General features: G+C 37.7%; 1 protein-coding gene across 4 annotated transcripts; it reads right to left on the bottom strand.

Annotated features, from left to right (window-relative positions):
• Positions 1 to 527: 527 nt before the first annotated feature.
• On the bottom strand, positions 528 to 26,926 carry VWA3A (von Willebrand factor A domain containing 3A). 4 transcript variants are annotated; one of them, XM_036392292.1, is made up of 34 exons: positions 26,915 to 26,926; positions 26,197 to 26,279; positions 25,849 to 25,966; positions 25,144 to 25,245; positions 24,968 to 25,050; positions 24,009 to 24,063; positions 23,183 to 23,281; positions 22,031 to 22,137; positions 21,637 to 21,762; positions 20,264 to 20,372; positions 19,805 to 19,870; positions 19,217 to 19,342; positions 18,337 to 18,475; positions 18,144 to 18,247; positions 17,825 to 17,905; positions 16,715 to 16,809; positions 15,676 to 15,795; positions 14,716 to 14,790; positions 13,909 to 14,053; positions 12,732 to 12,930; positions 12,222 to 12,292; positions 11,095 to 11,235; positions 9,604 to 9,703; positions 8,506 to 8,616; positions 8,057 to 8,154; positions 7,756 to 7,908; positions 7,144 to 7,252; positions 6,317 to 6,461; positions 5,689 to 5,833; positions 4,476 to 4,627; positions 4,081 to 4,207; positions 3,401 to 3,498; positions 2,980 to 3,044; positions 528 to 1,766 (listed from the first exon to the last, which is right to left on the bottom strand). In XM_036392292.1, the coding sequence occupies exons 2-34, from the start codon at positions 26,259 to 26,261 to the stop codon at positions 1,750 to 1,752; spliced, it is 3,546 nt and encodes a 1,181-aa protein (XP_036248185.1). In that variant the 5' UTR covers positions 26,262 to 26,279; positions 26,915 to 26,926; the 3' UTR covers positions 528 to 1,749. The 4 variants fall into 4 exon arrangements, with proteins under 4 accessions (XP_036248185.1, XP_054372495.1, XP_036248187.1 ...); XM_036392293.2 differs by lacking the exons at positions 528 to 1,766; positions 2,980 to 3,044; positions 3,401 to 3,498; positions 4,476 to 4,627; positions 26,915 to 26,926 and having other exon boundaries at positions 4,090 to 4,207; positions 26,197 to 26,863; XM_054516520.1 differs by lacking the exons at positions 22,031 to 22,137; positions 24,009 to 24,063; positions 26,197 to 26,279; positions 26,915 to 26,926 and having other exon boundaries at positions 24,968 to 26,176.
• Positions 26,927 to 26,942: the final 16 nt, after the last annotated feature.

The raw sequence follows: 26,942 nt of genomic DNA on the forward strand, positions 1-26,942 counted from the left end.
TCTGCCCAAAACAAACAACCAGCCCAAGGCAAGCCAAACAGCTCAGTGATGAGTATTAAAGGAGGCTGCCCCAAACTGGGGTTACAGATCCACTGACAATCTGCCAATGGAGACACAGTGCAAATGCAATTGTTTTGAGAGAGTAAAACCTCTGAACACCAAATATTGTGGGGGGAGGGAAGGCTCTAAAGGAGAGCTTTGACAATTGCAGTCCAACACAACAGACAAATATTCTGATGGTTATCCACATTTGCAAAATCCAACGTGTTCTTACTTTGCAAAGAGCCTCTGATACCATTTAGCACATCTGCCAAAGTGTGTTTCCTTTTAAGTTTTTTAAAGTACTTTTACAGGAATATAAGACTATGCTACAGAACTGTGACATTTCTTAAATCCTCCAAGAAACAAATAAGAAACCCTTTTTGGCAATAAAGAAAGCTCATCCTTTCTACCTGGATTTACTGTTTTAACATCTCTGTTAGTAGAAATCCTCATTTTATCAGTGATCATCATCTATACCCCAAACAGAAATGTAACCAATCCTATAATTTACAATTTACATTTTTCACATCAAATCATCTCAGCAGTTACACACATCCACAAATAAAATCACAGAAAGTGATGCACAGCACAAAGCATCAGTTGAACTGCAGCATTCTAGGAAAGGCTGGCACTAACATGGAAGGCAGGAGTCACCTGGTTCAGAGCATAAAACACTAAATAGATACATTTATGAGAGAAGTAATTTTTAATTTTTTATAGAGACAAAAGAGATAAAGGGACAGAAAAGACACAATCTCCCATATCACAGCAGATCCAGTGACACACAAGAAAAGCAAATGACTCCTGAATAAATGCAGATCAAGTATCTTAGTTCTGAAGTATGACTCCATTTTTATTATATTGCGTATATGAAACAGCTGAGATGAATTTCTAACCCTCTGTCATTACAGAAATCAGTAAAAAACAAGTATATTTCACAAATCAACTGATAATGGCAAACATATTTTTAGTCTTTCTAGACAGGAAATAGATAAGAACAGAATTGCTCAAAAGATAGGCAGTGTCTGGTTAGGAAAACACAACCAGGCTACATCAGCAACAGGGTATTACTTTCTTCATGTCTCATCATTTCTGAATCATCAGCTCTAAATTCTTCTTTACTGCCAACACAAAAAGCAAAGAGTCAAAATAATTATTAGCAAAACTTCTCTGTGTAAAAACATGAATTACAAGTTTTGTTTTCTGCACTAAGGTTATTTCTTGGATTTTCTATGCAAAACTGGCATAAAGAATTCTCTTCCTGACATCACAGCCATCTGTCCCATCTGTTAGGGATAAAAAGCACCAGAAAAAGAATTCTCAAACCAGCAGACAAAAAAGGCAATTTAGACATACCAGCAACTAATTGAAGAAATTATTGATACAACCCAGTAAAAGAGAACCAACAGTAGTGATCCTGTATCACTACTGATACATACACTTTTAAAATTTCTATTAGCTGTATTGAAAACTATCCTCTACGTATATTTAAACTTTGTAGAGTTCAGGGCTTGATTTATTTTGAATCCTGCAAAATCTGCAAGTGGAGTGAGTGCAGCTCTTATCTGCAACTTCTTGTCTTGCTGGCAGTTGTGACAACAAAGAAAAAAAATCATCTTTCTTTGTGCTTGAAGCTGAAAGGTGTGAACACACTTTGAAAAGAAGCAGCTGAATGGTATCATTCCAAACCTCTTCAGGATCTTCTCTTCATCTAAAATTTAATCCTACAAGTGAAGCACATGAATACTTTTAAAAATACAACTCAAAATATATAAAATGCATGGGCTCCAGCTCACCATTGACAAAACAGTAATGCAAAACCAACACAACTGAAACTAAAAGTAATAAAGTTTCCTTACTTACAAGTTTTATGGGGCTACAGTGCTATGCCCTTTCTGGAGAATTTTAACAGGAACACCTTCCTACACACTTCACCAGCAATGCAGTTTTCCTCAGAATGCTGAGATACAGAGACAGTCGTGGAACACCAGCCTTATCTCTGCATGCCTGTAACAACTTCCTTGCTGCTGTAGGATGGTTTTATATCTGCTCCCTCTCCAAGCAGCTCTGGGGAGTGATCAGCCCTGAAATGCTGAATTCTGCAGACCCTGACACACTCACAGACACCCTCTCTTGCACACCAGGCTCCAGGTTCCACTCTCCATGAACCAGGCATTCTTAGCCAGCAGGTCAGACTGGATTTTTTTTATTCCTATTTGAATGACTGGGCAGTGTTTTTGAACCAAAATACAAACTACAGCTATAGAAACAAGGATTTTAAAACACCCCAGTCCTGCTCTGTATCTGCCTTACCCAAGCCCTTGATGAATATCTTGGCAGGCCAACATTCCCTAGTGCAACTCTGCAGTTGTCTGTGTCCATTGTTTTCCCTCAAACAGCTCTGTGACAAATGCTTCTGTCTTCTTTAATCCTGAGAAAGTACTTCCAGCCACAATTTCTCTTTTCCTGTGGTTTTTACTTTGCCAATTTAAAGCAGCAGGTTGGCTCTGGGAGAGGTTCAGTTTGCCCAGCTGCCTCCCTAGTGACAGTCCCATGTGTGCTGAGGATGTCTTTGTGTTAGTGGGACCTTTTCCCGTCAGTCTTGTTCATTGAACAGATAAATCATGCAGCAATTGTTATTACAGCCACTACACCTGGCTCTGCTCTCTGATGTGCTTCACTGCTTGCTAGACCATGAATAACTACAAATACACATCTGCCTTGCTCTTTTCACCCCCAACAGCTCTCTTTGAACTCTTCTTTGGTTATATGGGGTTTTACTGTGGGCTAGCTCAGCTAAGAACTAAAATCAATACAAATGTTTCCAATTTTGAAAAAAGTCCCTGCTAGAAATGAATAAATTTAATAAAATATTACCCTCCTACTGAAATACACAAACTATGCATAAACTATGATGTAAATGTGGTGTCTGTTTACCTGAACACTTTTCTTGGAAGCCAGAGTTGTCTTTTTGGTTTGTGTTCCATTTTTCAAGCAATAATCTGTTTGAAAGAAAAACAAACCCCAAAGAATGACAGCAGTTTGTCACAGAGGCATAGAACACCTTGGAGTCTCTGCCTAGCCCTGTCCTTGGGTGACTTTTCAGCTATAATGCATTTTAAACTTCTTTGCAGGAACTTTTGTCTACTATTCCCATTGAACTGGTGCTGTCTGGTTCTGGGTTGGCAGTTAGGAAAGGTAACAATGAAGAAACATAAATCTTCAATTTAATTGTCCTTCACTCCTTTTCTAGAAAATTCTCCAGGTCTATTTTTTTTATAAAACAGACATTGGGAGTCAGATATTCTTGTCTTCATCCCATGAAATAATAAATACAAAATTATTTATAAATACTCACCTCCAAGATTTTGCCTGCTTTAAGAAACTTCTAGCTTTTGCTACTTCTTGAGTAAGGTTCTTTAGATCATCTCCTTCAAAGTAAGGGAAAACTGGATTCTGAAAACACAGTTAAAATGTTTTAACTTGCACCTGTTTATTATCTTCTGTTTCCACACCTGAATTAACTGATCCCAAGCTCTAAATTTCCCGACTTGCAGAGAAGCTCTTGGTATCACAAGGGGAGAGCAGAGCCAGCCTAGATTGAACCTGGCTCTGTTCAGGAACATTTTTCTGCTGTGGCAATGCCTGAGGTCTCAAGCTGGAGATTATTATAATTAATGTGCTAAGCACTGTATAAGGATTTTACAGTTAAATGAAACACAAGATGGGAAGGATAAGAAGACAGTAAAAGCTGAAGTTAGCTTAAAAACCACATGCAGACACACAATGTATTTTGTATTTCTCTTTCAAAAGCTGCATTGCACTGTGCATTCCTTTCATGGGCTTGGGGACCTCACCAAGGCTGTTAGCAGAAAGGCAAAAACAGACACTAAGCTTTCTCCTTTTGGTTTTAGTATGATATATCTTAGAAGTTTTGTATTATTTTTTCCTCATTGTTTTTCTTTTATAAATGAAGTTTCTCTACTGCTGAAGAACTAAGTTGCAAAGAAACAAAACAACCTGATTTATTTAACATACATCTTCATCATCCAGGCCCTCTGTCAATATTCTGTGTGCTGCTAATTGTCCATCTTCACCTCCAGAGCTGCAGTGGAAGCGCCCTCCTGTTTGGGAAGCAAGCTTCTTCAGGAATTCAACAGCCCCTCTGTCAGCACAAAGTAGAAAGCTACTTATGAAAATTGTTTTCTGAAAGCAACAGCAAAAGAATTTCTAAGAACTCCTCAGAAATATGACACCAAAACAAATAGACTGGAGGACATAATTATAAATTCCTGTATGAAATGCAGGCCATGGGGCAGAACCTGTGTCAGAACAATCCTCCCCATTACTATCTTGGTAGCACAGACTTCTGGCAATAAATAAAGTAGTCATTTTAAGAGATTTTTGTTTTGTACTTGCAAAGTATCATATACCTGTCTGCACAGCTAAAACAAATGGTGTGGATTTTAATATCTTGTTTCTTTATCAATCTTTCAATTTCTTTCAAAATCAGACTGCAACTGGTGTCTGGTTTTCCATCAGTCAATAGATACAGTGCCTCTACACCTTGGAAACTGAGAGCCTTCTGAAAAGGAGAAAATAAGCTTAAATAATTGGTACATTTATATGAAATGTTATACTTCAGAACAAAACCACCATTCCAGTAATTTAGATAGTTTATATTTGCCAATATATTTATATTTGATCATTAATCAACTTAATTTTGTCTTTTCATTTTTGCTTGTTCAGGAAGGAGATCAAGGATGTAAATTTGAAAATTTAAGTAGATCATTTGTAGCATAAGACAACATATTTATAAGCAGGGCATTGCCAAAAATTGCCTCATTGAAATAAGAAAGTTAACTGATTTTGGACAACTAAAGACAAAAGATGTTTCTATCATATTTTATGGGAGTTAAAGTTGTTTAATGTCTGCAAATCAGGCCCACTAGGACTTAAATGATTATTATGAAAATTTGCTACAGTAATTGACTCAGTGAACATCTCTGTAATATACACATCTTGCAGCTCTACTGGACTTCATTCATGATGAATGCCATAACATTTATTTAGAGATTGTGTGAGGCTGTCTGGAAGAAGAATCGTTCATTAAAGGCAACACTTCTTTTTTGATTCCATTTTAAAATCTCATAAAATTACAAGTTCAGTTTTAAGTTATTATTACTCGTTGATTTCTACACTGAGAATTTTTATAGGAGAAAAGTTTCTTCACCTGTTACTGAAGTTCAAGAATTGTACTCAAAACCCATGAGATTCCAACAAGTATTGCTTATTTAAAACCCTCTTTGGGTCAGAACAACATAGCACAGCCAACTGACGTTTATGTATGTACATAAACATCAGTTTGAGCAACTGGCTATTTCCCCTCTCCAGTATCCTTTGAACATAAATATTAAAAATACTATTGATATTTGACTTCTTTTTAAAACTTAGTATGAGCAATTACTTTGAGTATCTATCAGCCCTTGGGCCAGAGCCAGTGACTTGATTTCTAAACTGTTCAGTGATTTGCATCTAAAGCTGTTGCACACTTTGACATCATCATTTCCCTAGGATGTCAGCAGTGAGGTGGAAGTGTTTTACCCCCACAGACAGGCTGTGCTCCCCAAGCTGTGCCTCACCAACCTGTAAAGCTGCAAGGATGCAGGAGCTCCCATGAGCATGGCATGAGGAAGCCCACTGCACAGCATCATGGCAGCTTTCATCAGTTGCCTCTACAAGATGCTCTCTCCAACTCTCTGTATTTTCTGCAAATCTCAGCAGGTTAAACCTGAGGAGAAAGGTGACCCACAACATTTAACCCTAACCAATACAATGAGTCACTTTGGATAAGACAGTTTTGAAATAAGTAAATACATTAAATTAAAAAAAAAAAACAAGCCCAAACCCAAGAGTAAAAAAACATGAAACCCAACTAAACCCCCTAACTAAGAGCCTAGTGTTGGATTAAGGTCTTCAGCCTTGCAAAAGTCAAAAAGCATATCTTACTTTGCATGACCAGCAAATCTATGGGAATGCTGAGCCTAAAAGGGTGAACAGCATCAGCCTACAGCACAGGCTCAGATCTTAGAGAGTTTACAACTTAAAACTGGCAAAAGCAACAGAAAAAGCAGTTCTTGTCACATGCACATGATACTCTAACATACCATAATTACATGAATTGTGTTTCAGTGCTGTATCACTGTAATTATTAAGCAATCTGATTACATAACAACGAGTGCAGATTTCAGTCTTTATCAGTAATTCACCATACCTGACTTCATTTTTTCTCAGCTGTTCCCAGATAAGGGAGGTAAGTTCTTTTGTGACAGGTGGCAGATGTGGGCCCATGGAACCAGATGTATCAATCAAAACACAGACATTTGCTTCTAAAATGGTACCAAACCATCTTCGGCTTCCTGGGGCAGAACATTAAAACTAATTAAGAGTTATTACATAGGCTTGTTTTATTGAGCATAATGTAAATCTTCAGGCTTTAGGGGTAATTCTGGGCACATTTCTACATAATTAAGTCTAATCTATGAGGTAATGACATAGTTAAAAGGTTAACAATTGAAAAGTCTTTGGCCATTTCAAAACTAGCACTATCAAGCATTAATTACCAGCTAATTGTAGCAACTTGCATTAAATAATTTGTCCTTTACAATCCAGCAAAAAATTAAACTATTTCCCAAGAAACATCTTTATGAGCAACAGGGAGATCAAAACAGTCTTCACCAATAGTGATGCTGAATTTCTAAGCAGGGCACATTCTAAGCAAAACATGCAGAAAAGCTAATTTTGCCTGTATATGTTACTGTATATATTCTGTTGATAGAAAGCTTCTACTCTGTACTCACAAACACACAAAGGCCAAAACCTAATTATTTGTCAGCAAGCAAGATGTTTATCAGCTGCACAGATGCTGAATTTTCTTGTATTCACAAACATAAGTTTTAAACTTTCGATGAAATGCAAACCAGAGAATCTTTATTCACTTGGGAGGTTCAGAGTTACATTCAGATCCATTCTAGCAGAACCAGCAGACAAGAAGGGTTTGTACACATTTGTGCTTTCCAGGAAGCCAGGGGCACACCGTACCTGAGAGCAGCCACTGCACCCTCTGGATATAACGCTGCAGCACCTTCTCCAGCTGCTCTCTGCAGGTTTCCAGTTCTCTAGGCTGAAACTGCAGATGTTTCACAACCCCCTGGAAAAATTCAGTTTGTACAAGAGCAGCTTACTTCAGGAAATCTGAGCTGAGCTGCTATGTATGCAGTGTTGGCATTGGACATCAGGGAGATGCTTGTCTTTTTATCAAATATGGTAAAAATTCTGTGACTCTGTTGCTTGCACTTAGCTTTCTATGCTTCTCTCCAGTCATTACACAAACTGAAACAATCAAGATCCAACATTTTCCCAGTTTCAACGCACACATGATTTTGGTAAGTTTAACTTAAAATTTAAAAATTATTTTTCATACTGTATGAACAGAAGAGATGCTATACATTCTAAAGAACATGCAGTTTGGACTTCTAACATGCTCAATGGTTTTTTGCCGTGAATAAAAGACCTTCTCTAGCTTGCTACTGGAAGTATGATTTAGAAAGATCAGGCAAGAGTGGAGAGAAAAGTCAGGGACATCAATCAACACTCACTAAACAAATACAAAGCCTTTCAATAATGAGGTACCTGACATCTGCAAAAACCTACATTGATTTCTGCACTGGGGAAGATAGAACAGTATTTTGCTGATACTTTCTTGTGCAGAGACTCCACAGTTGTCTTCTGGTGGGTACAGCTTGGACCAAACATCAGTCTGGGCAATTCCAGGTTAAGCTTTTTAATACTGTACTTGGTCAGCCACTTGTAAGACAAACAAATAGAGCAATTGATTGTTGGAAATATCAGAACAGTTTAAGCAATAACACATTGTACAGAATCACAGTTAACATTTACATTAATTCAGATGGATAGCTCCAAAATGGCAATTTATTAGTAAGGAGAAAAATACCTCTTTGCTTGAACAGATTTCCTCTTCCTCTGGCAATTTGACAGAGCAAACAGATTTTTTTACACACACTGCCTTGGGATATCTCTGATATATTGTACCTATTTCAGAAATGAACAAAGTACCTAAAAAATCACTTATTTTAAAAAATTGTCACCTTCAAAAAGTTCCAAACCAAATCAACTAAACCACGTTCATAGGGCTTTTCCTTGGAGCACCTTCAACCAAAAGATCCCAAGGGACTTGACAAAAGAAACCCCCCCCAAACCAGGAAAAAAGTGCCACCCACCTGCATCTAAAGTAAAAATCATTAGCACTGTCTGGAAAGTGAAACTCTCTCCCACTCACTGTTCAAGGCACCCTGGTTATCAGGGACTTACCATCCTGCCAGTTTTATAACAGAAGTGCTGATAAGAAAAGGGCTTCACCCATCCCATCCTGATAACACATACCCACATTTCTTCCTTCTTCAGTGTAAAATGCAGACACAGAAAGCTCTGGCTGCTTCCTGGGTTTGGTCTTTCCTTTATTCTCAGTCTGAGGCCATTCTTTTACTGTTTGTGCTACAAGTAAATAATAGATAAAAACCCCATTAATTTAGCTCAGCTGGATAAAACTCTTACATGGGCAGAACCCAACCCTGTTCTTCTCTTCATATATTCCTATTATCACAATTATAAATGCTTCATTTTCTTTGATACTGATTAAGAAAAACCATATTACAGCACTACTGCAGCAGCTTTCATAGAAATGAAACTTCTACAAATATGAAATTACCATCAGGAAGAATGTCACAGGAGTTAATTTGAAAAAAATTAGAGGTTTGGACAAACATTATATTTATTGGAGAAACCAGTTAACTTTGTACAGAGAACCTCAGATGCAAATATGAATCTAGATTTGTAAACACTGCTACATATCAACATCAGGAGATTTGAAGGCTCAAATTTAATGTAAAGAAAAATAAACTGCAAATGTTAGTGATGATACAAAGAAAAAACTCAGGGAAAAAAAAAAGAAATGGAGGAAAAATGAATTGGCCCTTAAAGGACCAGCAATAACTGGAATCAGTTTAAGAGCTTTCATACCAGGAGCAGTTGGAAGAGTTAGCACTTCACACAACCTGACATTGCTGTTGTACCATTCCTTCATTACTAGATCATAAATAAATGAAGTGGAACAGCATATTAATTAAAATGGGATCTAACAGATTTCGTGGCAATGTATACATTAAAGTAATAACATCATAAATGTCTGAACTGCTGAGCCTTATGGCATTTCCTGATAAAGGTCAGGTATTCAATGCTAGGAGCTGGAAATCATTGCACAGCTGTGCAGAGTTCCTTCCTTGCACAGTCTAGAAGCAAATGAGGTAAATTACAGCTAAAACTCATCCCAAAGGAATTCCAAAACAAGGTTCCTATAAATCTGATTAAAAATTACAATTCCAGGTGTTTATAAAACCTTAATTTAAATCTCTAACTTAAATACTGTCTTTTAAGCAAAACCCAAAAGAAACTGAAGAGAAAAAGCCCCTAATCCATTCAGACCTGGTGGAATTCCTGCTTTGGCACTAGGAGGACGCCATGCCAGTGCTCTTACAGGAGTATTTCTCTCTGCACCATGGTTGTCTTTAACATCCTTAAGCACCTTTAATAACAACAACAACAAAAAAGTAAAAAGTGCTTCAGATGGATCATAACTGCATTATTCTAACCTGGAACTATGCTTCTTTATTATTGAATTCCTGCTTTACTCTGACTTTTACAAATCCACAGAGTGCCATGACAACACATTAATTTGCAGTTTCTTGCTGGGTTAAGTAACTCTAATGGCTCTGTTTTAATTTTCTTGCCAATATCATCTGCTACCATAAACCTGAAGACTAACTCCTACAGGGAGAGGAGTTTGGACCATTTTTGCCACCTGAAGGAGCAGTCTAGTGAGGTAATGGCCTTGCTTTATAGAATACAGTATTTAGTATCTTCCTCAGCATTTTAGTGGCTATTGAAAATCTAGTGCTGACACCAGTAACTTCTCCCTTGGGTTTGGCTTATCCCTCTAGGGGTTGAGCAGCCTGCTAAACAGCACAAGCACTTGTTTAACCCTACTGTAGGATAAGACTTGCTGTGACACTGAGCCTTCAAGCAACTGCCGTCTAATTTAACATACTGCTCTACTATAAATATCACAAACATCTGTGGACAACCCTGGACACGTTTTCTACAAGTTTAATCCCCACAAAACTATGCTCTCTTAACATCTCTGAGTAATTAGTTTCTCCTGCATTTGTGAAGAGGTGTTGAGAATATGTCACTTTTGATAAAACAGCCTGGAAGACCTACAAAGCCTTTGCAACATTCCCACACCTACATTCCCATTTCCTGCATTCCCACACCTACAATGCCATTCCCATTGCAAAGATAAGAACTGAAAGTTCCAGCAGACACTGGCCCTTTATGCATATTACACATGTGCACACCTACTCAAAACACAGTCAAAATTAACAAACACTAGCAAAATCCCAGGGGATTCAGTAGTGCAGCTCTACAGAAATAAGCACAGCAGGGAGGAAACAAATCCTGAATCATGTTCTTGTTTTCTGCTGGCTCTCTGTGAGGTCACAGACATGCTACTGAGCTGCAGCTGTCTCATCTGTAAATGAGCAGACCATCATAATATTCAGTACCCTCTAGAAGGACTTGCAAAATAGATGTAATTTGGTATAGCACATTTCTGCTTTGCCTTTATTTCCATTATAATTATTTTTAAGGTCAGAGGAAGGATTAGTTAGACACCTTTTGACACTACAGTGTGGTTCCATTATAATTAATTACTTAGTATGATGCACTTTTTGGTATATGGAGCATTTTGAATGCAAACAAAATCAAAGTACTATCTCAGTGCTGCTCTAATTTCTTCAAATTTTCAGCTGAGCACTTCTCTCACGAAGAAGAACATCCAATAGCTGGGTAGGATCTTTAATTAACACACAGCATATTAAAAATGGGACCACTTCAAACCATTCCAGGTAGACTCACAGCTGTGGGTTTAGGAGATGGCACCTTCTGTGGGTTTTTTTTCCCATTCCTCATAAGCACATTTGAGTCTCCTTCTGCTGTGAGGGGTTTCACAGACTGATTTCCTGAGCGTTGCTTTAAGGACTCCACCAGGAATGCACACTGAAATGGAAATCCACGTTGCTTAGTAATTCAGATACATAGAATTTAAGGAAATGACATTTCAAAGACAGGTATTTTGTATTTACTACTATAATAATAAATAATATTCCTATCTGACAATGCTTAACACCTCTAACTGAACAGAAACCCCTTTGTGCTGTGCTTGCTCAAACACACTGTATGGAAACCCTTCCTGCTCTGGGCAAACAGACTAAACCAAAAGGCAGCAGTGTACATAAACCAAACTGGAACAAAGTGGAAGATGGTGAACCAAATAAATGCAACTGTAACATGATAACAAAGTATGTTTAGGTGTCATTGAATAGCCAGCAGCTCTTCTTTTAAAAAAATCCAACTTTTGTGACTCAGACTTGCATCCAACAGGGTTCTCAGCCCTCTGGGCAAGGTTCTTACTGCAGATCTCTTTCTACTCACACTTTTATAAGAAGAAGGCACCACACTGCCAGGCTGGCTATACTGCTGCAGTTATTCTGTTGGGTATCTTTAGAAAAAAGTCATGAACATGGAGTATGGTGAGATGCAGTCTAGTTCTGCACCCTCAGCACACCTGAGAAAAGAACTGGTTTAGAACTGACAAAGCCATTGTGCTAAGGACAAGCCCTTCCTACAGTGGGACTTACAAGAATGTAGTGTTATTTATTTGCATATAACATTTATACCTTTATTATAATGAAGAATTAATTTATTTGAAAAGAATTCATCACAGGATTGGCAACAAAAAGGAGAATCACTTGAACTGTAAACTTGTATTTGGTATGGAATCCTGGCTACTCCAACACCAGTCACTGCAGTGCTATGGTGAAACTGCTTTCTAGTCCATAGTTTATGGTCACTATTCTCACACTCTAGAACATTCCTGCTCATCATAAGGGTTTTGTCCAATCTCCTGAATTATCAGCTGAACAAACACTGTTGATTTTTTTAAGGAAGAAATATGTAATTAAAAAGTTCTATGTAATTCATACCTTTTGGGAGTAGTTCTTTGCTTTTTCCATTTCAGATATAATACTGGCAATATCATCACTTTCAAAAATACCTGATAATCAAATAGATGCTAATTATCATGGGTTTCTTAAAGTGTACAAAGTAAATATTTTTAAAAATGTACAACAATTTACACCACATGCTAAATACCAATGCAGAGAATCAAAAAACCTTTGTTTCCTGCAAGCCTGATCATCTGGACTTATCATTTTAATAACCATATTTTAAAGCATCCTTAAAAAGGTGAACAGAAAATGGTGAATTCAAACAGAAAAAAAAAAAAACCCAAACAAATTCCTTCATTAAGGCTGCATTATAATATTCTGCAAAGTGGTTGAAAGTCTCAATAAAACTATAACCTGTGTTTATATCTCAGTGCTCTCAGCATATCTTAAAAAAGTAAACTACTTGATTTGGGGGTAAAAAAAGCATTAATGAATATTATTTCATTAATGAAAAAGAAGCATGTGCTGACTTTCCTTTGCTCATACCTGCTTCTCCAAACCAGTGAAATCTCCCACTGGCTGCCTGTACAATTTCTTTAAAAGCACTGGCAGTTTCCCTGGGGGTGGCATAGCGGGCTGGAACAACCCCACTGGAGCCAGTGGCCTCTGTTACACTGAACAGACAGACATGGAGCTGGAAATCCAAACCTCCACAAGCCTCAGCCACATAAGCACTGATTGTGTGCTGCAAGACAGAGAGAAAGAAACATCAGGGGGGAGCCTCTACCTCAGACAAGCTCCCATCTACTCCACTGGGTCCTGAGTGATGTCCAGGTGCTCCCAGCCGGAGCAGCTCAGAACAGGAACGTGCCCTGAGTAGTGCAGTGCAGTCACAGCAATTGTCACTATTGCTGCTTGCAGGGACAACAGCTCTACTGCAGGCAAGGGGTGAGCTGGGGTGCATTTGGGAACCAAAGACTGAGATTGTGGACATCAGTGTAGCTGGGCACTGCAGCAAAGCAGGGATGAAACTGTCCATTTGTCCCTCCTTTTCGTGGCAACCATATGGGCTTTAATGATTTCTTAGGTCTGCCCAGAATTTCCAGAGGTTTGGTAACAAAAGGAGGAGACACCTTACTGCAAACATGTAGAAACTTGAGGCTGTGCACACAGCTTAATGGCCATGGAGCACATTCAGTGCAAACATGGATCCAGGCAAGGGATTACTGGTATAAAAACAGCAGCTGTCTCTACAGAGTGTGCTGTGGAGCTCCACTGGAAAATTATTTTTGAATAATTTTGTATTATTTGGATTGTATTGTATTTTTGAATAATTCTGTACATGAATTGTACAGAAATGGTAAATTACAAAAAAATCAGATTGCTCCAACTCAGAAATCTGAAGCAAAATGATGCCCAGAGCTGGAATGGGAAAGGAAACCTAAAAGCATGTCTTGAATTTTCTATAAATAATTAATAATTGCTTCCTCCAACACATGACTAACAATTGCCTAACTAATATGACTAACATTGACTAACTAATAGAAATGGAAGTTTTGGGATCCTGACAGTTGTGCTGCCTTAGGTATGTAAAGGAGGAATATTCTGCCAATGAACTGGGATTGGCTATAAGGGCAAAAAGGCATGGTGAAAAAAGAGAAAAATAAAGTTGATATTAGTTTTGATAGGAACTTAGAGAAAAGTTGCCTATGATGACACTCACTGTTTGCTGATCAGGTATTCCAGTAGTCAGCAGGTAGAGTCCCTGTGATTTGTGTTTATCTTTGTCTTTGAAGTCAACTTCCACAGCTCTTCTGAGTGCACTCATGACATTTCTACTGCCCTTGCACTCCAAGCTCAACACCCACCTAAACCAAGATGTTTACAGTTCAAAGAATGAAGACAAACGCTCTTGTTTCTGCTCAAAGCAATGAAGAGAAGTGTCTTAAATTACATTGCCCTGGAGTCTAAAATTTTTGAAAATGACAGAGAGCAAAAGCAGATTATGTAACAAATTATTTGCCCTGGTTGCCAGCATGGAAAACTAGTTTTTAAAGTAAGATACAAAGCATAAAGAGGAAAGAATTCTCTCCTAATTTTACATGGAAAATATTAATGTAGTAGAACTTAGAGAAACAGAAATGAAACCAGAGCTATACTGAGAACACAGAAGATGTGACTCCACAAATAGAAGCCTGGGATTGTTTTCCTAAGCCTGTGGGAAAAACCCCATTGTTTATCTCTCACATCCCAACTGAACTTGAAGCAGTTTTCAATTCTTCATGTAACCTCTTCATTCCTTATACAGACACTTCTGTATCTGTGTACACATATATTATATATACATATGAAACAAAGTCACCCCAAGCTTATTAACTTTTACAATGCTATTTTCACTTGAAACCACTATAACAATCACTGTAGAATTTGGCAGCCTATTCTTGTAACATGATAAACTTATACAATTTTTTAGTTGTTTGCAATTTTTCTCTGTGAAATTCACATACATGGGATAATTATGTGATCCTACCTCCAAGCCTTTTCTAAGTTTTCTGGTTGGGAAGGACACAGTTCCTGCTGCCAAGGCACAATGTCACTCCCAAATCTTTCACAGAAAGATAAGAGCAATTAATTTTTATATTATAGTTTAGAACAAACAAAAAGATAAAATAAATTCACAGACGAAGAAAAATCTCATTTAGGGTATTACAGATATAAAACTGCCTGATGCCAATTATTTTCTATTTCAAACCATTCAATTATCCACATTTATCCATCACCCCAGGTTTATTTGATTTTCTTTCCTGAATAGAATCCTGCATGAGCTGGGAAAAGCTCAGAGGAAGGACTGTGCAAGAGGAACTCCAACCCTCAGCTGCTGCCTGCACCTCTCTTGTGGGATAAGGGCTCTGTTCTCACACCATGTCCTACTGGAATAGGATGGAACTGGGATAGCTGAACAGGATATTGCACACACTGCAACATCATCAGGAACTCCATGAGCTGCTGGCTCTTACTTTTACCTGCCAGACACCTGCCCAGCAGCTGCCCAGCAGTTGTGCCTTCTGCCTGCCAGTGCTGAGTTCAGAATTTTACCACTATAATATATTAAACAGTATTGGAGTTACTGTAAAATTTAAAGGGTGCTCTCAGTTATGGTACCTGAGACATCAAAGTGCTCTTCTGGTGTCTTTCTGACAGGTGAATTAATACTGTTATGAACAATATAGCAGGATGAGTATTTGTTACAGGTATGATGCTATCAGTTCCAGTGACCCTCAGCCAAAAAAGTGATTTTTAATTACTAATCTGGTCTCCACACATCTGATTCATGCACTTGCCCAATAAGGACCAATCAGTGCTAGTCTTGCAAACACTTCACTAAAAACATTAAATACTAAAATGTGCCTATTAGTAACTAATCTCTCAGCATACTTCTTTCATTGCAATGCATTACAGTTGTTTTAAAAGACTCCTAAAAATGACTTACGCTATAATATTGAAGCAATCCTTATTTGACATTTGTTCCTCAAGTAAAAGTCGCAAACAATGTTGGATATGAGAGATGTAGGTGGAGTTTGTCACTGATACATCAACAAGTACAACCACCCTGTAGAAGAAAAATGCTATTCATTAAAAAAAGAAAAAAGTCTTATTTAATTATGTATTCTTATCTTTAGTGCACTGTAACTTGTCAGGGAAAGTATCTTCTACCTATGTATCAAAATGTATAAAGACTGAATTGGTATTTTTAAAAAAATCTGCAAACAAAAAAATGTCACATTAGGTGACATTTAAAAAATAAAAATAGGAACAGTAATGGAAATTTCTGTCTTTCTTAAACTATGGAATAATCAGGGTACTTGTTAAGGAGCCATTAATGGCTCCTGAACCCCAAAATGCTTCTCCCCTTCTCTTCCTCCTGGAATGTGTGGATGTTTGCCACATGGAGAGTTATTGGATACTTGACTCTCCTTTCCCAGCCAGCATTTCAGGAGCATTAATGGAACAGTAATATGAACAGTAATATGGAATATGACTCCAAAGACAAATGGTGAAGGTTTCTCTCAGCTCATCAGTGCCAGAGTGGTTGCTCAGGTTTGGACTGACTGATGCTATGAGCACATTCCTGTTTAGAGGGAAGGGTTAATGAGGAGCTGCTCAGCATGGTCAGGTTTAAGTCTTGCTTGCAGAGACAATAAAGATGGTCACAGTTAAGGGACACAGGATAATTTGGGAGCAGTAGTTTTGGAAAGACCCACAGGTGTGATGGACAGTCAGTGAGTTCCCAGCACAACAGAGTGGTCAGATGGGCTAATTCAATCCTTAATCAATGAGCAAGAAAATCTCTAGTGACAGGGGCCTCAGCTACCTCCTTCTGTCTGAAACTCCATATTCAAGGCTTGCAAACAGGAAAAAGAGCAAATGTGCAGCTGAGGTTGGGTAAGGCCTCAGACAAGATGTAAATAAACACCTTCCTCAAACACATTAAGACTCACAAAAAAACCCTCCAAAATCAAATACAATACCTTCTTTCACAAACACTTCCCCATATTCTTCTGCTAGCAGCAGACAGCCAGTCAATTCGTTTCTCATAGATTTTTACCATTTTAGCAAGGACCCTCTATGCATGAATAAAGAAAATTTATGTTAGAAATAGAAAGTTCAAGTCTTTTATTGCCAAATGCTTAGGAGAGAAATGACATAACAGCATAGTAATGAAAAAAAATAAAATTCATTCATTTAGATAGCAACATTTCATTCTAAGTACAGATAAGAGAACACAGTCCATGAAAAAAAACATACAGTGATAAAAAAGCAACAAAGAATTTAAAGGTCTGTTCTCCACTTCACTCTTCCTCTTGCCACAATATTCCAAAACAGTGTTCAGGCATACCAAGAAAAGAAAAAAGGAGCTTTAAAAATACAGTTTTTGCAAGCTTACCCCTTCTTCAATAGCATTTTTAGGCAGTGTTCATAGCAAAACACATCATTTAACATAAACACAATATTCTCAAACACATGTATTTCTTTAACAGTATCAATTTGATATTAAGGTAATTTGTTCAACCTTTATACACCATGACCTTTCCAAGTTTATGTAGGTGTTACATGAGGGCATATCAAGCTAGAAAAGGGCACTGAACTCACAAACAGAACTATAATTTAGCATGCACAAAACACAAGCATCTCCCAGTGAGCAAGAAGCCACAGAAGCTGCTTTTCATTTCAGCCACTTCACACCCTCCTTTTGGACTGGCTGTAGAGTTCCACAGACTTCACATCACTCCCACTTTAATGGATTAATTGCCCTGCCTGGAAACATTCCCATAGCCCTTTGTCAGGACTGCCATGAAGTGGGAAAGAAAAAGGTCTAAGAAAAAGACCAATACATAGCAAACATCCCCAGATGGCTTCTCTTTCATTAAACTTGCCCCACTCTCTGATGATCTGCATTCTGATCTAGGAGGAAATCCTCAGCAATCCCCTCTGCCTGTCAGAAATCCAGTGGCTGCAGACTTACATGGGCAGCTGTCTGCACACAAATCCCTGCAGTACTTAGCTAACAAGACAATTAATGAGGAATAATTAGATGGTAGTCTAGCCCTGACAAGGCCACATCATGTTAGACAACTCACCTGATAGTTGTACAATACTGGCAGGTCAACATGGATATTTTTTACAGTTCCATCATACCACTCAAACTGCATCATCACTTTCTAGAAGAACAGGTAGAGTTAACTGTTTACAGAACCCAACATAAGACAGACTAACATGGAATTTCTTCCTGGGTCATTCTTAAGAATGACATTAAGTATTTGAGTTGAATCTATGACTCAAATGTCAGCCTGTAGAATTTCAGCTAACTTATAAAGTACTGATTTAAATTAGAAAGATGTAGCAATAGAAAGAAAAAAAACCCCACAAACCCAGGGAAAAAAGTTCCTCCTCACTTGCCTCATGTAGAGTTGATGATACTGTTTTTTTAAGAATAGGTACAAAATCTTCCACAGGAGAGAAAGCATTGGGAGCCAGAACTTGATAAAGGTCTAACTTTTTAGCTATAGGAAGAAAAAAATACATTAAATAAATCACACAGTCTGTCTTTTATTTATTTTTCATACCTGTTAGGCTTTTCTTTCTGTGCTACCTTTCAATCCATACGTCTTTAACCAGTCTGCTGAGCTTTTGGCCAGGATGCCTGGTGTTTGAATAACTAATGGTGCTTTGTGCTTTGGAGGCTTTGGGAAGAAGCTAGAAGGTGCTGGTTTTGCAAATGCTGTGGAAACCTAAAACAGATTTCAAGAAAAGCTCTTGCAAGATTTAACATAATTTATTTTTACCCTCAATTCAAAATATCCAGAATGGAATCCTGGTGAACATAATTAAAGTGCTGGGATTCCAACAAGCAAAACACTTTGAAAGTAGCTGTCAGTGGTCCTCCTAAAAATGGGCTTTTACTGGGGATACAGAACCTTCTAAGTCATTCCAGAGTGACTTCTGCTCCACAGGTAGTCTACACAGTCCTTAGTAACTATGAGGTTGGAAGAAAGAAAGAAATAATATGTACAGCATAGGAAGGATGAGGGGAAATACAATTAGAAATTTTATTCACAAAAAAATTCCTCCCAGGCTTGTATAACAGTGCTACCAAGACAAGCCCTTGTAAGTTTGCAATGGATTCAAATGTCCAACTAAATCACACAGGAGTAAATATCATTTCACCAATTTAAATGAGTGCTGGAACTTCATTTATATGATTGTGCATAGAGTTAGGCTAATGCTCCTGAGATTCCCATTCCAATCACAGGACAATGCTCTTTTCATGCATTGTGGAGAATACTGAGCAAAATGTCTCCTTTACTGATTTTGTTCTTAATTAGCTCTTAACAATGAATTTTCAATAGAGAATACTCAAAGTTCACATATCAAAATACCTGATCAATCGTACAATTTTTTTCATATTGTGGACAGTTAAAATTTCTAACCCTAATTATTCAAAGTACACGTGAAAATAAAAATGTGCATACATCTGCTCTTTTACTACCAAGCAAGCCACCAACTCTTCTTTGAAAACTCTGTTTGATGCTCTTCAGTAGGTCCTTAGCCTTCTGGGTTTCCTGAAGTAGCAGATGAAAATCACTGCTATCAAAATTCTGCAATTATCAAAACAAATGGGGAAAAATAAGTTAACTATTGTTCAAACAGCAGCTGAAAGCAGCTTTCTTACTTTACTGTGCAAACATCAATACAAGACTGCCTGGCATGGCAAAATTGAGTGTGAATGTATCTAATGCTCTGCATATAAATTAGTAATAATTTATAAACAAGATATTACTTTATTGCTTTGAATCACTCTACAGTAAGCCACTGCTTTTATCAGCCATAAGTCAGCAAACAAAACCTGCAGAATTTATTACACTTTTAGGGAATGTTTTCAGTTGCAGAAAGAACTAACCACAGGTTTATTGAGCACATCCTCAGCATTTCTATGACAGAGACTTTCAGCACCAATTCTTACTATCAACTTCTACTCAGGTGATAATTATTTTACCTTCTCAAAGTGAAGAATCATCAGCAAGAGAGAAAAATGCTTTGCCTCTGTCCCTGTCACCTACCTCTCCCTGGGAAGAGTAGCAATGGTAACGGCCTCTTACAGCTTCTGCAAGGTTCTTTAGAACTGCCTACATATAAAAATAGGAAGAGAAACAGTTACTTTGACTTGATATCAAAAGATAATCAAGTCAAAGATAATGTGGCTTGTTGTTATTTAGTTCTCAGTAGAGACAGAAAAAGAATATTTGAGATACATGTAGTGAGAAAGCCAAAATAATTATGTTTCCATCATTTGCTTACCAGTCTTTTTTTAATATGGCTGAAAAACTAACTGAGTAAAACAAGTTACAAGATGATGCTCCAAACAATTTTTTTCATGTGTCCAAATATGCTCTGAAGAGAAAAGAACACTAATTCAAGAACTCTAGCTTACCTTCCCCACAAGTTTATGGGAGAAGGCATTACAACTGAATAGGAAAACAATGCACTTCAGGAAGTTAAGTATTACCACAATGACTTACAAGGGAAGCAGGGTTGCTGCAATCATATGTAACAGTGTGAATCTGCACTTTTCTCCCCAGTGTACACTGCTGTGCATAATCACATAGTATTTCAAAAGACTGATCAGGGCTGATTAAAAAAGAAAAGAAAAATATATTAACAATGGCAGTAATCGAATGGGAAAAAAAAGGCCACACTGAAGAAGATATGGAAAAGAAAACTGGGAAAGAAATAATAAATCATGGGAATTATTTAGGTATTTAGCATTATCATGCTTTTGGAGGGATTTTCTCTCCCTCTTTCAACCATTACTGAGATGTCACTACTGGAGCTTGGTTCTGTCCTGAAAATCTGGATGATAACAAACCCACTAGGATTCTATTCCCATTCAGAACAGCTTGTGAATGAAATGTTCTCAAGTATTCCCTGCTAGCCCTGAAAGCTAAAGATCAGGAGTTGTGGCTTTGGCCACTGTGACAGAAAACCTTTCAGCTCTGGTATGCAAGGATATCCTGTTTCCAAAGGCACCCAAGAAAGTAAAACTTTGTTTTATGTTTAGAACTTAGTGTCCCACACAGCTATCACTTCCTGAGCTCTGATGGTTAGTAAAAACTTTTTCTTGCAGCTACACTTCTGCCAGGGACAGAAATTAAGGAATTTTTCACTCCGTATGAACTTCTGGTTTCTGTTCAGAGCAGATTGAAGCAAAACCTGGAACTTTGTAATCAACAGTGTGTGTTCAGTAAGTCATCTGAAATTTAAGTTCAATTACTCAAAGTATCCATCTTGCCAAGCTTACACCATCCCTTTTTGCACATTTAAAATAAAATACAATTAGTAAACTAGGAGTAAAGTAACACTCCTAGAATCCTTACTGTAGTCTTTTCCTTGTAAGCCCAACTCCAATACTGGAATTTTCAAATTATGACAGCAGAACTGCAGAATTTAAGTCCATAATTTATATAATCCTACCTGGTTCCATTTATTTAATCAGACATTTTAAGTTCTCCATCAGCACTACTAAGATCACAGAGAGAAGAATCTTGGAATACCTAATGCTGTTTTATAGCACAATCTATCTTATCCTTCCCAAAGGTGTGGACTCTCAGTGACACCTTTAATGACACTCAATTGGTGTAAAACTAGAGCTAGCAGGCTCTCAATAGATTACTGTGGTAAGTGATCTGCAAAGGAAACACACAGCTTCATAACAGAAATGAAAAGATTCATAAATAGTAAAAAAGGGAAGAAATAAAGGAATTCAAAGGTATAAACTAAAAATATGTAATACACGGACCTTGAATTTTCTTTTTGTTTTTGTATCAAGTTCAGTTTCTTGTACCAATCCTGTATCCAGGTTAAATGTGGTTGTTCAGACAGAAAATGAACTTACCAGTTTCCTACAATAAGAACCAAGGAATTCAGTTCTCTCATTGGAAGGACATGCCTCAAGGCTTTCAGCAAATTGCAGCCTTGACCAGGCTCCAGCTCCTGCACCCACTGTCTCACTTCATGGAGCCTGGGAGAGGGAACAGGAAAAAGAATATTTAGGTGCTAAATAAGATAGATCACAAAGATTACTGCAAGCCACAGGAGCAGCTAAGATATTTTATGTGTGAAAACCATCTTGAAACCAATGATCACGTGTCAAATTCATTGCTTTTCTCCCCTCTTAAAATCACTGCAGGCACAAGATGAAAACCACTATTACCTACATGAGATTGCTCAAATTAAATGGAGACCTTGTCTGAAACAACTTGATTTTTCAGAGCAATTAACTTACTTACACATGAACATTGATGGTTTTTGGACTCTCCCACAGTGGTGAAATTTCTGTACTGAATGAGAGGCAGTACAATTCCTTCTTATAACAAAGCTGCTCATCTATTAAACACTAATAAATAAAAAATTATGAATGCATTACTATCCATGCTGCTTCTGGCAGGGTTTTTATGTAAAAGACTAAAAATAGTAATTTCCTATTTCCTAATAGTAATTTCCTAAAAATAGTTACAGCAATATTTTCAGCTACCACTAAAAAAGCTTCCAAGAAAAACTCATAGAAATTCAAATATTTGGTAAGGATAGAGACAAAAATGCAAACTTAAGTCATTCCAAATTATTAGTTAATGGGGCACAAGGCAGGGATATTTGTACTGGTACCAGTTTGTCTCTTCAGCTGATGACCACATGAAACAGCAGTGATCTAGAATGCACAGAGTCACACACCAGTTTCTAAGAAATGGTTACCTCATAACCATGGATAGGGCTAAACAATAGTTCACATATTCAAGCTAAGTAAACCAGACTGTGGAAACTGAGTTTTCTTGAAGGAGTTTTATTTGAAACACACAAATGAAAAATACAAATAATATAAATTGGTGGTAAATAATTCTTGAATGTGGGAAATTGAATTGTACCAAGCATTAAATATAGACATTATCTCCTCCTTCCTTACTGCAAAAGTTTTCTGAAAACAAAGAGCACAATAAAGGACAAGTTTCTTCTGAGAAGACAGAAAATTATTAATTCACCAAGGTTCTGACAAAAATTGTGAAGTGGGCTTTACTTTCTTAAAGGAAACTATATTTACTATAAATATCTCCATGTATAATTTGGGTCTATCTCTTTACAGCTGCTTTTGTTAAGCAAGTTAATTCCACAGAGAATGTTGATAGAATTGAGAAACTTTAATAACACTTGCCTTAATAATATTTTCAAGTATACTGGATTTGTTCTGATTTGGATTTGTTTTGGACATTAACAAATATTACACTTCCAGAGACATTTGGAGCACACTTTTCTACAAAAGAAAATTTCTATTCTATTGTATATTAGTAATTTAAGCAGATTGTTTTTTATTTGGTTCCTGGCTTCTAGTTCCACAAAAGCTTGATTAGTATGTTAAAACAGGCAAGATTTGCTTTACTATTACTTACCAAAAGGTTCTTCTGAAAATCCAATAGTCTAGGTCCATAACTCAAATGAGACACATCAACCAAAAGTCCAACTTTAGTTCCTTTTATAACACCGAACACCTTAGAAAAGTCACTGTAAATATTAGCTCATCTACAGTTTAATAATTTTACTGTTTATTCTGTACAACACCATTTTTAGATCAAGCATTAGGTATTTATTTTAATTTTAAACTTTTTAGCATAAAGATGACAAAGTCAAGGAGGAAAAGAAGAAGAAAAAAAGAGAGTCATACTGGCTCCCAGTTAATCCTTACCAGGAATCATGTTACCTTCTTCCCAAGACAACTTATTCATTACTTGAGAGGATAAATAAAAAACAACTTTGTCCCCTTCAGGCTAAATCAAGCAACTTCGTGGAAACCAGATTTTGGAATGCTGCATCTTTCCCTATTCCCTTCAAGAGGGAGTCACATCTGAGCACTAGCACTGTCAGGCACAGTGTGATGGAGCAGCTGTGCAAGGGTGGCCACAATGAACTACAAGAAGCAGAGGTTAAGCTCAGCATTGTCTGCTCCCATTTAAATTGTGCTGAGAGGACCTGATGACTAAGACTGCTAAGAGAAAGGAAAAGAGTAAATCTAGAAAGCAGAAAACTGCATACCACCAATGAAAGGTCAGGAAAAATAATCCACTGTCAACATCACTGCATATGACGTGGAACTTGTAGTAAATAAGGAAAATACAAAGGCCTTCTGGAAGCCACTTTTCACTAGTATTCAAAAGTCAATTTAGTCTTTAATGACATATAGAGTTTCATTCTAAAAATATACTGCAAAGCTCAAGTTACCTTTCTGCTGTCCTGCAACAGCCACTGAATTCGGTGCTGGTAGAGTTCAATCACTCTGACAAAAGGCAGAGCACACATTTAGCTACAGTATTCCCTCACACTGGGTTTCAATGTAACAATCAACCACCTCTCTTCATCACATCCCTTTCTCACAGATGCAAAATCTGTGGCAACACGTGTTTTAAAATATGTTAAATATGCCCTTACACAACTGGTGGTTGCAGGGCTCACCACTTAAATACTTCTTTCCCTAAAGCAGAACAACTTCCAACAGTCTAATATTAAAATAGTTATAACCTGGGGTAAAACAAAATGCTTCCTGTCCTCTAAAATTGTTTTACTTTAACCGATGGATTTTTAATTCCATGCACATAGTGGTTACAAGTTGGCAAACAGAAAGTTCAAGCCAACATTTTAAAGGGGCAAATCCATTTTGCTTTTTCAAAGCAGAAAAGCTGCTTCTGTTTTATAAAAGCCTGACACAATGAGGTATGCTGAAATGGCAGCACTCTTATCAATTGTGAAGATTATTCTACAGCTTATTGAATCTATAAATTAAATGACTTAAGTTTCTTGATTTTATATATTTAAAATTCACTTAGAATACTTTCAACTTCCACATCACTACTGCATCCATGGCTTGAAGCTAATCCAAGTTTCCCTGAGTATAGCCCCTGCTACACAGTGTTACATATGGAAACCTGAGCAGGCACTGGCTGCCTTTCCAAAATGAGCAAACTGCTTCACATCAACACCTGGCTGATAAACATCTTCCTTAAAAAACCCCAGACCTCAGCTGCAATGACATACAATTATCCCTTAATCTCAGCAGAAAGGATTTAATGCTGAGATACTCTGAGGTGCCCAGAGACAACAAATTACGATTCAAGGTAGTGTCTACAGTAATGAAGATCCAGAATCAGTTACACATCAAAACAGTAAAGAAGAAGGATACTTACTCAGAAAGTCTGGATTCAAAATCAGAAACAGTTTCCTCTGTAAACTCCATCACTTCACCATCATTTCCTGAATTCCTGGAGCACTATGCATGGTTAACATCAGAGATGCACACAAGTTAAGACTAACTAGAGAAAAGGCAGTGTTGAACTTACAAAATAATATTGCCTTCATTTACCAGATACTCTAATGTTAATTGCAAAGATTCCAAACTGTAGTTTCTTATCCATTCTTCTGTTGTTTGCACCTTTTGAGACTGTGTTTTCTTCATTTGTTCTCTCTACAGATCAAGTGAGAAAAAATTACATGCAGTATGAGAAATTAAATGTTCTGTTTAAATGTGACAAAAATCTAAGTCCTCGGGAGAGCTGCTGCTAGGCAGTGCATGTCTAAGAACATAATTTTATGTACTGGAATACTCTTCTGAATGTGGGACACAAAGGAACTTTCACAATACCCTCAGACTGTGAGCTAAAGGAAGGGAAAAAGCTTAGTTTAGAGCAGACAGGAATGAAGACAAGAAATAGGAGAGCTCAAGAAAAGAATTAAAATAAATACCCCAGTGATTTACCAGAGAGGAATAAAAATAAGCATCTCCCAAACATGACACAGAGTTTGAACTTGGCTTCTGCCTTTTGGAGGAAAAATGCAGGCTGATCTCATTTATTGTTTTGCCCAATTTGTTGTCAGATTAATCTCTGCAGAGAAAGTACATGCAGTTTCTTGACATGAGTGATCACGCCATCAAACTGTCTGTGTATATATGCAAATGTATGTAAGGAAGCATATTAGTTGTCTATCAGTTTATTTATTCCCCACTGTGAATTTATAATGGGTATGCATTACTGTACCAGCTGCTCCATTTTGTAGGAAACTCGCCTACCAGCACATCTTGTGTCTTGCTGCTATGTGTTCCCAGGAATGCATTATCTGGTCCTAGAGGAGGCACAGCAAAATCTTGCCCTGGTGGATGATCACCCTGTAGATGGAATTTTGTCAACCTACGAGATAATAATTTTATGAGAGCAATTCATTACCCATAATATTCCTGTAATGTCATGAAGTCATTTCAAGCTTTTTCTGTAGGAACTGTTCTATACTTTAACGGTTGTTTATGCATTAAGTTAATACATGATGTTTTGAAGGAATATAGTATATACTTTACATGAATTATAATTTATTTTCTATCTACATATGAAGTCTCAACTAGATTTTGTAATGGTTTCCTCACCCAATTTTTTCCAAATATTGATTGTTGTCCAACAAGCACACCATTTTCCTGATGTGTGTATCCATTATATGAATAAACTTAGCCTTGTTAAAAATAAAAAGAAAGCATTAGAGCAAAAAAGTTAAAATTCTCAGGAATAAACACTATTAGTAACGTATTAATATTGTCAGCAACTTAAATGATAATTTACATTGTATGTGGGACAACAGCAAACTAAAAAATAAAGAGAAGTTACAATTATTCATTTATAGAAAACACATTTAGGAACTATTTTGCAGAGCTGCTTGTTAATGGATTTTATGCAGTTAATTATATGCGTGCACAGCTGCTGGGAAACCGGTTACAGAGCTCAACCAGAAAAAGAGATTAACCACAGCAAAGCCCAGCGCGGCGGCGGGAGCTGAGCCAGCCGGGCTGGCAGCGCGTGGGCGAGCTGCCCTCGGCTTTGGGCGCGGTACGAGTCAAGCAAAAACCATTAAATCCCGGTTTTCCCTTGGCTGGGCTCCACCGCCTCCCCCCGGCCCAGGCCACCCGCGCCCTGCGGCTCACAGCGGGTGTCAGCACAGCCCCTGCCGTCCCCGAGACCCCGCTCACCTCACGGGGGAAGAGCCCCGGGTCCCCGCGGTGTCCCGTGCCCGAGAGTCACCTCACCCCACCGGGGAGAGACCCCTCGGCCCCTCCAACCCCGCACCGCCCGGTCCCGTCCGCTGAGACTCACCTGACGGGGGAAAGGCTCTCCCGTGCCC

The sequence above is a fragment of the Molothrus ater genome, chromosome 16 (genome assembly GCF_012460135.2).
Source record: "Molothrus ater isolate BHLD 08-10-18 breed brown headed cowbird chromosome 16, BPBGC_Mater_1.1, whole genome shotgun sequence".
Lineage (NCBI taxonomy): Eukaryota > Metazoa > Chordata > Aves > Passeriformes > Icteridae > Molothrus > Molothrus ater.

What these genes read in the sequence shown, in the direction of transcription:
- VWA3A (XM_036392292.1), bottom strand. Translation starts at nt 26,261, where the DNA reads ATGGATACACACATCAGGAAAATGGTGTGCTTGTTGGACAACAATCAA. An exon ending in AAAACCATCAATGTTCATGT is followed by an intron (nt 21,763 to 22,030) that starts GTAAGTAAGTTA and finishes TCCCTCTCCCAG; the next exon opens with GCTCCATGAAGTGAGACAGT. An exon ending in AAGCAGGCAAAATCTTGGAG is followed by an intron (nt 3,045 to 3,400) that starts GTGAGTATTTAT and finishes TCTTTCAAACAG; the next exon opens with ATTATTGCTTGAAAAATGGA.